Source organism: Poecilia mexicana, unplaced genomic scaffold, assembly GCF_051168715.1.
Source record: "Poecilia mexicana isolate PSO_F unplaced genomic scaffold, ASM5116871v1 scaffold_2, whole genome shotgun sequence".
In the NCBI taxonomy this organism is placed as follows: Eukaryota; Metazoa; Chordata; class Actinopteri; order Cyprinodontiformes; family Poeciliidae; genus Poecilia; species Poecilia mexicana.
Window position 1 is genome coordinate 9008479 of NW_028263371.1, and position 15359 is coordinate 9023837.

Here is a 15359-nt window from a genome sequence, read left to right on the forward strand (position 1 = left end):
ATGGTTTTGAACTGCAAACGTGTTTTGTCAAATGAATGTTAATGTCAAATCATTTTATTTCCCCTTAAACTAGAAGACATGAAAAAGCCAAATCGAGAGTCCACCACCCTTGAACTTTTGCATATTTTGTCCCTTTACAATAACAAAATCCCATTCATTTATTGGTATTTTAAGTGACCAACAAAGTAGTGCATTTCTGTGAAGCTAAGTGGGGAGAAACTGATGCATACTTTGATCCATGACTTTATGAATGAAACTGGAAAATCTGTGCTGTGCATTAATGTTCAGTCCCCTTCGCACCAATATCCAAAATAAGATTCAGTGGGGAAAAAAAACTCTTTAGAAGTGATCTAAGTAGTAATTAGAGTCCAAACTGTGTGCGATGTTATCCCAGTTTAAATATTGCTGTTTTATAAAAGCTTCTTTGGTTCATTGCCATGAACACAGCGGGTGCTTTGTGACTTACGGTAGCGATAGCATCATGCTGTGGGGATGTTATTCTTCAGCAGAGACAGGGAAGCTGTCAAGAGTTAATACGAAGATGGTGCATATGTTTTTATACCGAATGACTGAATATAGAAAAGCAGATATGAACAGAGATGAAAGACAACATAAGAGCAGAATATTTGCTATCGTAGAACGCAGCAATAAAAACTACCAAAATGTCAGGAGAGCAGCTGAAGATAGAGTTCAGTGTTCTTGATGGAATCAGCTAAAACATGAATAATCAGAATTCAGGAGAAAAAAAAAACAGAGTTCAAGGAAATGTGTAGCATGAATGCATAATTGGCTATCAAAGTTTGCATTAATGTTGAAATTAATTGATCAGGTTTTCATTCCACACATGATGCCATTCCAGTGTGACACAGACTAACATTGCAAACATTAAAACAAAATGTACCAGACTTCTATATCTGTCCCGGCTCCTTGTAAACAGAGGGGAAGAGGTTAAATATTCAGTCTCGTATCAGGCTACAACACAGCATGGCTGTGTAATAAAAGAGTCTGAGTGATCAAGTGGCTTGCATGGCTCCCAGACCAGGTCACTCTCCGTTACATTATTCATTTGACTCATATGACTCATGAAAGTAATTCTCTAACCCAAAGTTTATGATATACACACATTTCTATTAACAACTGAGCTGCCGCCTGTTCAACAACTGTGATATGAAAATCTAAAAACATACTTGTTGACTTTAAGCAACCAATACCCAAAATTAAATACTACACCCAATGTTATAGAACCATGAAAACCTGTCCTATTTCTATTTTAAGGCGAGGCAAGTTTATTTGTAAAACAGTTTAAGCTGGTGATGGTCAGGACTCTCGGCTTCACCGTTTTGGATGAACTGCTTGTCCAGAGACCCGTGGAGTCACTTTCAGAATGATATAGCCTACTAAAAATAAACTAGGTCTATTTTTTGGGATCATATAAATGTCATTTTCAGGAATGAAGCCTTGAGGTACGCCACAGGAGAACTGAAGCAGGCAAGGTTTCAGGTCAAAACAAATTTTTTCTTTTTATTTAAAAATGAAAAAAAAAAAAGTAAGCAAACACATTTGTATGCTCTACATATATGTCCAAATTTAATCTAAAACTGAAGACAAATTAAAAAAAGCTCAACAAAATAATCACAACAAAGCAAACATGTCACTAAAACGCAAGAGTTCAGTCAGTAGTCAACAAACGGAAGTTTTAAGAAAATACATTTAAAGTGCTGTGTGTATATATATATATATATATATATATATATATATATATACAGTTCTTTAAGACAACAATCTTTATGAATGAAGTAAGACTTCATACAAATATGACAGATTTAAGTTGCTAACAGCAATTTATTACAATACTTGAGTCTGAGTGTTGAATTATGCTACATAAACTTTATGCTTTGTAGAACATCTTGCAAATGCAAAGCCGACCACGTTTTTGTGGGGTTAGTGACAATTTGAACTTTGTTGAAAAAAAATATGTCAACAGTTGCCTTTGCTGTAAAAAGGGACACAGCTTTGTTTGGATGATGCATTGTTAACGGTTTCTTTTTAAAATATTGATTACAATTGTAGATTTATTGTATATCAAGTCATCAGAAGTAAGGTCCGATGCTGTATGCCAGGCTTTTCTTTTTTCCTTTTTAATGAGAGATGAACAAGATTGAATGTTTCACAAGAACAAATCCATTTTTCCTATCTGACTATTAGGCAACTACTAGATCTTTCTTAGGTCAGAAATGTTTAGCTTAATAATATTGACATCCCTCAGGTTACCCAGGTGGAAGATATCAGAAGTCTTCCTATATAGTGCAAAGGGTGGGGTAGGGGGAGGGAATGTAAAAAAAAGAGCAGAAGTGGAGCTTCTCAAAGTTTTTATGAAGCTCTGTCAAAGATGCCAGCCTTCTGATGTGAACTTCAACATCCCTGATGTGCTTCTTGGCTCACTCTACAGTTCTCCTCCTCTTCAAAGCCTTTACACTTCAAAGCTGGGAATTCTCTTTTCAACCCTCTGGTCCAACTGTGCGAGTTTGCATCTATTCTCTATACGGAGCCAAACTCTGCCATCCAGGATTCGTATTTTTCCAGGTCTGCGGCAGAGACGGATTTTGAGATCTTCTTCAGAGTCGTAGTGAAATCCTCCATGGTGACGGGCATCTGCAGCTCGTCTTTAGACAGGGCTCGTATCTCCTCCGGGCTCAGGCCTTGGATTCGACGACGCATGGCCATCATGGATGCATCTCTGATGCAGACACGGCAGAAAAGATGGTTACCAGATATCCAGGAACTCAAGTGTTTTAATAGTTAAATGTTCAGAAATAAGATGGGGCGGTTTCTATGAAGAAATGCTGCCTAAAGCTAGACGCTGTTTCTAAATGAAGTACACAAGGTCACTAAAGCAATGATTTAAGAAATGAACAGATAGTTTCAGAACAGAACATTCCTGAAATCCCCTGCAGAGCTTTTGCAAAACAAATCCACAGACCAAGAGAAAACTAAATCTATTTACATAGTATTCATTTCCGAAAATGGAAAAGAGAGATGCGAGAGTGGTGCCCCTCTCCCATCTGTTGCTTGGAACTGCCAGTTGCGTGGTTTAATTACAACTTTTTTTTACCATTTCCTTTTTTACAAGAAAATTTGGCTGTTCTGAAGTTTTCCAATCGGAAAGAAACACAAGTAATAGAAATATTCCGAGAAATGAGTTCCTAAAAAATATTTTGTTTTTGCATAAAAATAAGTTTTATCGCTAAGTATTAATAACAGGACTTTTACTTCAGCAGCAGTAGGAATAATTTCTGCTTTTCTGTTTTAAATAAAACTTTGTAGATAATTAAACATTTTTACTTAATTGTTTTTTGTTTTTTTTGGTAAACCCTGAAGCTGTGACTCACAAAGGCACAGCTGGTCCTTAAGAGATAAGAATTTAAAATAGAATAAATGTCGGTATATTAAGGTTAACTACGTAAAGGAGACTAATAAATGTGGAAAAAAAATCAAATAACTAAATTTATTTGTGATTGGTTTCCAACATAAAGCAGAGAATTACAAAAAAAAAAAAAAAAGAACAGTCTGGTTACACGATTCTGAGTGCTGGACTCACCTTGGGTCAGTCACATCATATTACGAATCCTTAATGTGATTTACCGAGTTCTGTTGCATAAAGAGTTATGTGTTTTTTTTTTCTTTTAATCAACAATTTTAAACAAGTTGTATTTTTATTGGGATTTTACATGGGAACTAGGTCAACACAATGAAATGGAAAAATTGTGAAATGGATTCAATGTTTTCAACATATTTTTACAACTAAATATCACAAAACTGTGTGGTGCATTTCTAGTCAGGCTTCACAACTAGAGAGTGAAACTTTTGGCCATTTGTTTTGCGTAAATCAGCTCGAGTTCAGTCACACAGGATAAAGAACCTCTGTGAACATCAATTTTCCAAGTCCCGTCACAGATTAGATTATGAGTTAGATTTGCCCTGAAGCTCTGGCTTCATGTTTAATCTTGTTGTATTATCAGAAAGTTAGCCTCTGTCCCAGCCTCAAGTCATATGCAGCATCTAACTGATCAGTTTTAATGTCCTTGATGATAAATGCCAACACCACTGTGTGCGAACACTTTTTACAACTGTTTTAAAGAAGGTTCTGAATACCTGAGGATGAAGTTTAAGACAGCATTCACATTGCTGTGTATTCTACAAGACAGATCTTCAATGGTAACATCTGATCACGTTGTCCCGAGTACGCACAAACCTGCAGACGTTGGTGATGTCCGCTCCCGAGTATCCCTCGATCTTTTCCGCTATGAGGTCAAGGTTGACGTCGGGAGCCAACTCCACCTCCCTCAGGTTGATCTTTAAAAGCTCCACACGGCCCACGGCTACATGCGGACAGAACGGGTCAGACGTTAAGGCGAGGCTTCAAGAGGGAACGGATCCATCAGTATGAGTCGTCCTCGTTTTGCATGGAAACGAGTTGGACGGCGGTGGCTTGAAAGGTCACCTGTGGGCAACGGGATGTAGATCCGCTTCTCCAGCCGTCGCCGCAACGCCTCGTCGATGTCCCAGGGGAAGTTCGTGGCGGCGAGCACCATCACCATTTTAGAGGGGTCATCGTTTTCCAAGGCGCCGCCAACACCTGAAAAGCTCGCAGAATTACTTTGGAAAAACTAGTTTTACCAAAGCAGTTCTAACTCTAAAAGTATAAAAGCCCACATTGTGGCAGGTTTTATACTTTGAATTCGTATTTTTATTCTTGGCTGATCCACTCAATCAGCAGCTACTACACACAACAACCTCCCCCCCTGTGGTCCACTAACCGTCCATCTGAATCAGAAGTTCTGATTTAACACGCCGGCTGGCTTCGTGTTCGTCTGACGTCCCTCTTCTGCCACAGATGGAGTCAATTTCATCGATGAAGATAGTTGTTGGAGCGTAGAATCTAGCCTAAGGAGAAAAAAAAAGATGAAAACATATTTTTACACATGCAGGTAAACAAAGAGACAGGTTGGAAATGTTTAATATTCCAGCCAGGAAAGCAGTCTGCAGAAACACTCACCATTTCAAACAGCAGACGGACAAGTTTCTCTGACTCGCCCCTGTATTTGGAGGTGAGTGTGGAGGAGGACACGTTGAAGAAAGTAGTCCCACATTCTGTGGCCACGGCTTTGGCTAACATTGTCTTTCCGGTTCCTGGAGGGCCAACCATTAGTACGCCCTGAGGAGAGCAGTGTAAAAAAAAGAAAAATAAACAGATGAGACTGTTGCAGGTAATTGAAGGTAGCTGATCGGCAGTCCCACTGGGAGGATCTACAATCCAGGGCTGGGTGCCTGAGGACGACTCCTAAACGCAACTGTTATGAAGGGATATTTATTGTTGCCTTTTTTATTGTTTCACTGGTAACAAAATAATTTTTTCCATGGAACGTATTGTAAAAATAATGATTTCAATCTAAGTCTCGCGCACAGCAGACACAGTCACTAGCTGAATATTTGTCTCTTTTAAGCCACTCGTCTAATTTTTCCACCGTCTACAAACTTGCACAATTATTTGCATTTGCTACTTTATTTGGGTTATGGAGACATATTGCATGGTTAAATTCGGTTAAGAAATTTTAATTATTCTGTTTAATTGTGTTGGTTTGTCCCTCCCCGATTCCAATTTTTTGATTTGATTAAGACATAACAAAGAAATCACCTTGAAATCCTCCATCTGTGGCACTGTGTCCAAGAGTTTTGTCACCCAGAATAAAATTGTCTTGTTGAAAGTACTCATGGACCACAATTAGGGATTTTAAAACAAAAAACAAAATAAATATAAAGAAAAAGCTGTATTCTGATAAGATAACTGTTTAACTGCATCTGAAATGCCTACCGCATATAGGAAAAAAATATTAGATTTTACATATTAAGACTATACAGGAAGTGTTCTAGTTCATTTGTATGTATTGAAGTCTTAAAATTCTAGCCATATGTAAGATTTCCAGGGTAAAACACTACAAACGGAAAAGACTATCATAAAGGTTATAAACTCTAAGGACAAATATGGCTGAATGTTAAAACTAATGACACTTACTTTCCTTCTGAACTAACATTTTGCTCCATTTGCAGCATTCTAAGAGAAATAAGCACCGCTTTGTTTTCAGCCTGAAATGCTTACGTATGTGTGCATACAGTAGAAAAACGATAAGAACTGAGCTCTTGTAAAACACAGTAAAGTGTTGACTCTCAAATGGCAGGCCTGAAGGGAAAAGGTCTCACATGATGAGGCTAAAGAGAGGCTGACAAATAAGATGACAACAGGGAGAAAATACGGGGGTTCAAACAATTTTGATAAATTACAAGAAAATAGATTAAAGCAAAGAAGTTGGGCACAGCACATCTAAACAGAGCCAATCCACTCATCTCATACATGTCTGACATTAATAAGTATTTAGAACTGTGTGAACACATCATGCACGAACAAATTCATGCATAAACCTAAAACATTTTCAAAAATTGTATGTGATAAACCTAAAACACAAAGTAGTGTACATTTTACAAAGGTAGAAAATGATACATAAACCTTTTTGCCAAAAGTATGAAAAGAATGTCAAATTCATCTCTGAATGTTGACTCGATGCTTTGCAGAACCAGCTTTCACTGCAAGTCTTTTGGAGAATGTCCACTGACTTTGAGGCTAATATTTTGCAACTCGTTTTATTTAGGCATATCAATCTAATGGGGAAAGATCAATAGAAATGCATGTCACATCTTTTAGATTTTTATTGGTAACAAAATAAATCAAAATAATATAAACTGAAATGAAAACATACAAAATTTTTTTTTTTAAATTCTAAAGGGGTATCAATATTTTTGACGGTGCAGCAGACCTACCTTCCACGGTCGACGAATTCCCTTGAAAAAGTCAGGCATCCACATGGGCAGCACTACAGCCTCTCTCAGAAGCTTCTTAGCGTCTTCCAAATCAGCAATATCATCCCTACAAATCACAGAAAAAATAGTCAGAGAGCAGAACAAAACAAAAAAAATCTATCAAAATAGCAAAACACGTAAAGAAGTACACACGAAACCCACCAGTGTACATTAGGATTGCGGGAGACAATGTCTCTCTCTAGTGAGTCAACCAAGTCGCTGTCATACCCAGTACCATCAAACTTCTTCTGCTCTCCTTCCGCCAATGGGTCCACTTTCTTACCCTGCTGAAAAAACAAATGTTTCCTTTAACGCCCTATGTTAATTTACTGGTCAACCGAAACATGAGCAACAGCAGCTGTCAGACCTTATCATCTTTGGCCTTTGCGGCCCTGTTGGCCTGCCGCTCTGCTCTGGGGTTGGCCTGAGCGCGTCCTCCTGCTCCTCGGTGCTGCACACCAGGAGATTCCTTCCTGTGCTGCTTTATTGCGCTGTTAGGCCTCTTCACCACAACAGGATTCCTGCAAATACACAGACGGTTAAACATACCAACGATCATTTCTGATAGGCGAACAGTGGCAATAATAATAGACAGGAAATCACCCCCCAACGTTCAAAACCAGATCTGTAAGTGGAATAGTGATGTAGTGGAGGCTGTAGAGATAAAACCCGACTATGCAAAATCACACCCTGTGGAGTTTAGTGTGTCGTTTTGTCACACAGCCAATTCAGGTACAACATCACTCGCCTGTGTTCCACTGGGATGGGTGGGGGCCAAACTGCCGGGTCCTCTGGCCGCTCCAGAGGGACAAGGATGTCGACTGGCTTCTCGGACTTGAAGCTCTCAAGTGTTCCCATAATGCTTTTCACCTGCTCATATTCCTCTGTCAGTTCCTGTCTGAGCTGCTCACACACAGAAGGAAGGAGGTCATTTATTTTAACTTAATCTTAATATTAAGTTAAAATAAAAACAAAAAAAAACAGCCTCTAATGTTTGTAGGCGTTCATTTTAAAGTTGCAGTGTTTCAAGAAACACTTTAATGTTTGGACAAGTGAAGTTTAATTTACAGATTCAGGAATATTAGCAACATATGATTTGAACACTTGACAGTTGGAAAAAAAAAAAGCTACCGACAAAGACAAACTCTACCTATGATTGTCAAGTCCAAATTATTTTTAAGGTTAGTACAAATACATAAACTGTGAAGAAATGGACAACAATGAGTCACGATCAGTTCCATTTACATCAAGTTAAAACAGAACGAGTCAGGGAACGACATCCAACCCAACTTAACTGGTCGAGTTTGAAAACCAGTTGAGTTTGCCAATTGATAAGATGAGTTACCATTCTAATAAATATTAGCAGTTTAAGCCAATACCAATGTGTTTCTCTACTGTTTGCCACTGTAGCAGCATTGTAACTGATTTGATAAGATGCAAATTATCAGATTATCATTTTTTCCACCAAAGCCATCAGGTAATTGTACATGTCAGGCAGCCATATTGGATTTTGAGGTAGAGGTGAGAAACTTCTGATATTTCCACTAAGAAGTCTAACTTCTAGTGGCATTTTTGTTCATTTTTCCATCTTAAAAGTCAAAAATTACAACTTCGGAGTAAATATGGGACAGAAACCATTTGTTTTTCTTTTTACAACATAACACAAATAAGTCCATGTCCTATAAGTGGTACCATTTTAAAACAGAAATCTGGGTACAGTATTTACTGAAGTGGTAGCTGTTAGAAAAAGTCTTGAGAATCACTGCTCTGAATGCATCGGTCTTATCCAAGAGCCCCTGGCGCTGTACTTTTATAGCAACCAATAAGAAAAATCACTTTTTTAGCTTTATATAATCACAGCTTTCTTCACTCTTCAGACCTTTTCAACAGGGCTGCTACCCACTTGCGTTGAGTGGCTACTGGATGTCTGTCTTGTTTCAGATTCGCAGGGGATGGGGGTGCGGGGGTGGGGTTCAATGCTCTGTTCATGATCTGGGGTCATTTCCTGTTGTGTTGTCCAGCTCTTCAACTGAGAGAGAGTCGAGCACAAGGGACTCTTTTACTCAGCTCAGGGAACTAATTTAAATTCACAATGTTAACAGTTACAGCTTAATCTTCCTCAAGCATTCTTGTATTTTTATTTTTTTTTTACAAATTTTATAAATGTATAGTCTTTTTATTATTTAGTTTTATTTTTATTTCAAAGTCTTTAGAAAATGTGCATAGAATTAGAAAGAAAAAAAAACATTACAGGGTTCCTGCAGATTTTCCATGTTTTTCAGGCTGAAATCAGCTTGGGCACTTAGCCAAAGTGCAAGTATAAAGGTTCTTCCCTCTTAAATTACTACACACACACATACATATACATATATATATATATATAGTGCTCTTGCTAGTGCTCTTGCTTTAAATATACCCTGCAAATTCCAGAAATGGTAAGGATGAACAGGCAGGTGGATTAACATACAGAAGGACAAATTGATGAGAGTTGACAGACAGAAGCTGAACAAGTAAATGGATGGAAGGATAGACACATAAGGACAAGTGTATGTGCTTGGACAGATGGATGGAAAGACGGCTTTATAGGCTGCAATATTGTAAAAACTCCTAGAAACCCAATAACCAGCATGTTAGATGACTTATAATAGAACAACATATATATCTAGCCTGGCAGTAGTAGTAGTGAAAGAAAAAAAAAACCTACATTCAAACTATGCAAAAGAAAGGAAAGCAAGTCGTAATCCAGGGTGACTCCAGTGCATTTGTCCTGCTGATCTGCAGTTTATTATCAATGGAAAGTGAAAGGGAAGGTTGACTGACCTGTTGCCATTTAACTTTCAGAGCTGGATCTCTGAGGGACTGAGAGTGCTTGTGGATCTGCTGAATCACGCCTTGGTAGTACACCACGGAGGAGTCATAGTTTCCAAGCAGGGCATACTCACGGCCCTTCTTGGCGTTGTCACATATCTCTGCCAAATTCATGCTTCATAAACAGCTGCAAAGAAAGCAAACAATTTCCTGAATTAACTGCGCGATTTAACAACGAGTTTGCAAATTTTAGCTACTGAAAAGTCCACGGAACTCTACAATAATTCATTAAATCTCATTAGTGTTAAATGGTCAAAAGATTAAACTAATTATGCAGCTTACTATCAGTTATACAGCAACACCTGCTATATGAAAATAAGCTAGCTGATAACAGGGACACTGATTTGTTTTTCTTTTTTTAACGCGGTGAACAAACAGCTCGGAAAACTACCATAAAAACAATTCAACACCCAAATTACTGTACGAACATATTTGCACCCGCTTTGACGTTAGCTTTGTGCTAATTCGCGGTCAGACGGCAACAGACAAAAACACAAATTCAACTGGCCGCCGTGTGTCAGTAAGCAAACACTCCCCTAATCCTCCCACAGAGCGTTAAACACACATGCAGACAATGACGAGACACGTACCGTGCATTTAACAATACGTTTTTTTGCGAAAGTGTTCTTTACACCTGCACAAAATGCGACTGTTGGTGAGGTAGTTAATGAATTAGCAGTCCAACGTTGAGCAAGGTGTTACCATGGCCGCAGAGAGACGCCGCGTGAAGAACTTGGACAGTCTCGGTTACCGCGATGCTTTCACTTGCGCGTTCAAAACATGGTAAAGAAGAGAACACAGTACATGAATGAGAGATTATCAAGAGAATGGCTAATTGGGAAGGCAGAAAAGATTTTAAAAAATCGATGGAGAATGTGTATTTATATTAGTATTCCACGTGTAACGAGTCTATTCATTTTTAGCGACTGGACTGAATTGAAATAATTATTTTTGTACGTGGTTTATTAAACGCCTCATCAGGGCTGTTGCTACGCAAGAGATGGCCGCTGGTCGTCGCTGAAAATAGGTCAAATATTGAAATCTGGGTGAGATAGTCTCAACATTAGACCCATTTTATTTCCATCCGTCCATTCTCCGCCTGTTCTTGAAGGGTCGCCAGGGAGGAGGTGCCCATCTCCACCGGGGGTAGATCGACAGATCATCACAGAGGCACAAAGGAGAAATAACCAGCTTACACACTTACACTTTAGGTCAGTTTAGAAACCAATTAACTAACAGTAACATGTTTTTGGATTAAGCTGGAGAACCAGGAGAGAACTCACGCATGTACTGAGAAAACATGCAAACTCTAAACAGAAAGATCCCAGGCTCAAGACCATATTGCTGCAAAGCAACAGTGTTACCACTGTGCAACCATGCTGCCCGCCATATAATAGAGCTTATCGGTCGTGACAACAATAACACAAAAGTTAAATTATTTCCATTTAATTGTATATTTAACTGATGACATCATTATAAAAGTAAATTAAAAAGTAATATTTTTCAGAGTCCTGATCCTGCAGTAGTTCTGAAAGATATTATAGAGACATTTTAACTACCTATTAACGTTTGCATTCACTGCAGCACACGTTTTTTTCTGTCATTGCAGCTGGAGTATCATGAGCAGTGGTGGTTCTTGCATGAATGCTGCCCCTCACTCAAACAAACCCCCCCAAAGAAAGCCAATATAACTGAAAATCCATAGATATAATACAATGAATAAGAAGCACTCCTAATACAAGTCCAGGTTTTACAAGTTTCTATACATCATGCTTTTCATGATTTTGCTTATTGCAAGAAAACACTGAAAACACTTTTTTTTTTCAAAAATAGAAACAGGTTCCATGAATTTCACTGTTTTTAACACGAAATTGTTCAGTGTATAATAAACCAAATACCATGCAAAATACGATGACTAATGAGGACAGATGTTAAATCGGGGATGAGTAAATCCAATTAAAACTTGTCTAAGTAATAAAATAAACACTGGTTCAAACCACAAAGGGAGTGAATCTGTTCCTACTAACTGGACATACAATTGAGCCTTAGAAAACCCTTTTCACACACAACTTACAAAATTTAACTTTATTTTTTTGCTACACTCTCTGCACGCTGCTCTGGGAAGAGATCTATAACACCCCATCGAAAACCACAACTAAACCACGGCCTTGAGGGATGATGCGAGATGCTGGTAGGGAGGAGCGACTTTGGTTTCAGTTTCCCCAGAAATTGCAGTCTCTGCTGGGCCCATTTCACAATAGCGGCGATGTTCTTCGATCAGCGCGAGGTCATCAGAGATCTGCACTCTGATAAATTAAATGCCATTCACTTTCTCTCCTGGAAGGGCTCTGATGCCGAGGCCTTTGTGTTTGGCTCATGACCTTCAGAACTAGACGATCATTTCCTTTGTTTTGTCCTCATAGAGGTCGTCTCTGCACCAGCCCTCTAGCTGTTTTGGCTTCCAAAACCATGAAATGGTCCCACTACTTTGATATAATCTGCACATTTAATTATCAAAACAGATCCACATTGATATAACAATCACGACACTGCACTGATCCAAAGGTTTCAGCTCCCTTTATAGTTCTATAAATAATGCATAGTAAAGTGCGTTTTTTTCTTCCATCACTCAGGCTGAAATAGTCAAATTGTTTTACTTTTGTAACATGTTGTTTAAACTGTTTACATGCAACTTAACAATCAGTCATGTTTGATACATTTCGTGTTGATTTCTAGGAACCAGAGCTTATTCTAGATACGTTTCGCAGGTCAGCTGTATGGATTTATATTTTGTACCCACAAAGTAGCAGCATTTTACCACTTACATTGATATGCATCATTATTCTAGACTTGTGTTTGCAATGTATACAGAAAAAGAAAATGATTGCAAATTTCATCGCAGTTCCATTGTCATTCTATCTGCTTTGGTGACTTTAAACACTTTATTTTCGCTTTCTGTCCAGCAGTCTGCATTGTAATTCAACGACGGAACATAATTCTGCCAGAGAGAGATTGATGTAGACATTTCTTGTCAATCGTAATTGTTTTCTGAAGTGCAAATACTTGACACATGTCCACATTGACTCATGCATTTTGTAGAAGTATCGGTTAAACTTTTGCTCCAACCGATCGGTCTTTGCTGCCATGACCATGACCTGTGCCTGACATCAACCAGAGAGCATTTTAGAAACAACAGAAAGCTTCTTTCTACTTTTTAAATACCGCTCACTAATTTAGTGACAATGTTGATTTTAAACAGACGTTCAGACGGATCCCGTGGCCTTTGTCCACCCTGGTGAGCCCACAGTAGACCTTAGCACTGACAAAATGTCGTTTCCTGTTCTCTCTGGTTCCTCAGCTCCCTAACAGAGCTCTCACTCAGCTGCTTCAGTCTCAGGGGCTTGTGGCTCTTCAGCCGATAAGCTAAAGTCAGAAAGATGGCGTCAACATGCTCTTTCTCAGCGGGGTCTTTGGCCGAAGTCTCGAACAGGGGGAAGTTGTAGCTGTCGGCAAGACAGTGGGCGGCAGAGGCGGCCACCTGCCGATGTTCCCTCAGGTCACATTTGTTTCCCACGATGATGCGCGGCACCAGGGGCCCCACGGAGTGTTTGCTGCACTCTTCAATCCACTCGGGGATGCTTTCGAAGGATGGGAGATTGGTCACGTCATACACAAAGATGACGGCGTGAACACTGCGGTAGTAGTGCTCCACCATGCTCTTCCTGAAGCGCTCCTGACCCGCTGTGTCCCAAATCTGCAACTGGAAAAGGAGGCAGAAGCAGAAGCAGATTGGTTGTTGTTCAGCGCGTGCAGCAAGAGTGACGCCATCGTTTTCCTACCGAGCAATTGGGACGAGAAAACAAACGACAACATGGCGATCTCTGTTTTGTCACCGTCTGGTTTGCGGAGTTTAGTTTTAAGAATCAGTATTGTAATGATGAAGAAAGGCCTTTGAAATGTGATTTGGGACTGAGCTGGTTGACAGTATTTTGTCTTAGTATTTATAGAAGAAATATAAATTACGGCTGAAGCAACTAATCGTGATTAATCAATTATTAAAATAACTGTCAACTTATTTAGTAGCCAATTAATCGTTAACTGGCCTTTTTTTTGTAGACTCAACAAAGGCCAATTGCTGGAGAAACAGCATACTTATTAAGCTAAAACTTGCACTTCCAGTGTGAAAGCTAATGTAAACGCACCCAGAATAGGAATAGAAGGGTTTAAATGAAAGCAAATCCATGAATTAGAATGGCCTAGACAAAGTCTTTACAAAATGGATGTCAATAGATGCTTTCCATCCTATTTGTCTGGACACCAGACAGTTTGTGAAGAAGAATGGGCATTAACATAAGCCTCTAAATGCACAAAGCTGGAAGAGCCCAGTCCTAACAATTTTTTGTTGGTCTAGCGTGTAAGAGTCAATATTTTTGCAAGGCACTGTGTCATGAGATGTAGCACCTGTTTTCCTTTGATGAGAACATCGAGGAGAAAATTGTTGAAAGAACAGTTCTAATTATAGACTTTTGCGAACTGAAAAAAATGTAAAAGTAAAATATAAAAACCTTAAATTGTGGAATGCTGTAGCCCATTAGCCCGTTTTTCATTAAACAAACTATAATTTCCTGTGATGATAGGAACGCTTTTCCTCTAATCTTCCAATAAAAGCAACACACCAGACAGAGCATGTTTATCGTTTCTTGTGGATAATTATTAACGTGCGTCACCTCACCTTGATGTTCTCTCCGTCCAGCACCACCGTCCTCTCCCTGAAATCCACCCCGATAGTTGCCTCTGGGTTTTTCAGGAAAGTGCCCCCGCAGAAGCGGTAAGTCAGGCACGTCTTCCCCACGTTTGAGTCTCCTATGACTATTATCTTGAAGATTCGTGCCTTTCCACTGTCATGCTCTGAATGAGAGGAGAGCTCCAGGGAGTCATTCAGACTAAAAACTGTGTCAAATTCTTCCTCTGGTTTGTTTTCTATTGCCATGGCTCATCTCGTTGCTGTCTGGCCGGCGATAAGATATCGCGAGAACTTAGAAAAGCGTCCCTAGATGTCACCCGTAGCCAAGAGGAAATCATTGGAAATACGCAAAATCTGCCTGTGGTTACTGCTTTGTTGTTTTGATTTTCGGGGAGTTCTTTGAGGTAAATTAGCAAACGGACTGTGCACATTTACATGCAATGAATGATGAAAAGGAAAATCACTTGTACTGTTTAAATTAAATTAATTATTTCATTTAATTTATACACTAAAACATACGCTATTTTTTAAATAGTTTAATGTGAGGCTTCCACATATCTTGGGTAGCTGAAGGAGTAATTGTTGCTTTTCTTTATTCTTTTTCACGTTTTGATTATATTTTTTTAAATTAATATTGCCATATGGAAAACTATCATATCTCAAGGTATTACGGGGTAATATAATCTTGGCCCACCCTCATATATATATTTAAAATTGTGCAGTATGAGCATGTGTGGGCTCTACAAACACTAAAGTTACATTCAATTTCAAGTTTTCATGGTTATTTCAGATTTTTAAAATGTGACTATATTTTACCCATTTAGAGGTAAAATTG

General features: G+C 38.9%; 2 protein-coding genes across 3 annotated transcripts; both read right to left on the reverse strand.

The window, feature by feature from the left end:
• Positions 1-1494: 1494 nt before the first annotated feature.
• katnal1 (katanin p60 subunit A-like 1) lies at positions 1495-10556 on the reverse strand. 2 transcript variants are annotated; one of them, XM_015003377.2, is made up of 11 exons: positions 10371-10556; positions 9733-9907; positions 7661-7815; positions 7280-7433; positions 7075-7196; positions 6874-6979; positions 5057-5215; positions 4818-4944; positions 4502-4636; positions 4253-4379; positions 1495-2737 (listed from the first exon to the last, which is right to left on the reverse strand). In XM_015003377.2, the coding sequence occupies exons 2-11, from the start codon at positions 9892-9894 to the stop codon at positions 2539-2541; spliced, it is 1446 nt and encodes a 481-aa protein (XP_014858863.1). In that variant the 5' UTR covers positions 9895-9907; positions 10371-10556; the 3' UTR covers positions 1495-2538. The 2 variants fall into 2 exon arrangements, with proteins under 2 accessions (XP_014858863.1, XP_014858830.1); XM_015003344.2 differs by having other exon boundaries at positions 7075-7199.
• Positions 10557-12267: 1711 nt separating this feature from the next.
• LOC106927668 (ras-related protein Rab-33B) lies at positions 12268-14829 on the reverse strand. The gene is made up of 2 exons (XM_015003391.2): positions 14513-14829; positions 12268-13540 (listed from the first exon to the last, which is right to left on the reverse strand). Exons 1-2 carry the CDS (start codon positions 14768-14770, stop codon positions 13094-13096), a joined length of 705 nt encoding a protein of 234 aa, XP_014858877.2. The 5' UTR covers positions 14771-14829; the 3' UTR covers positions 12268-13093.
• Between the last annotated feature and the right edge of the window lie 530 nt (positions 14830-15359).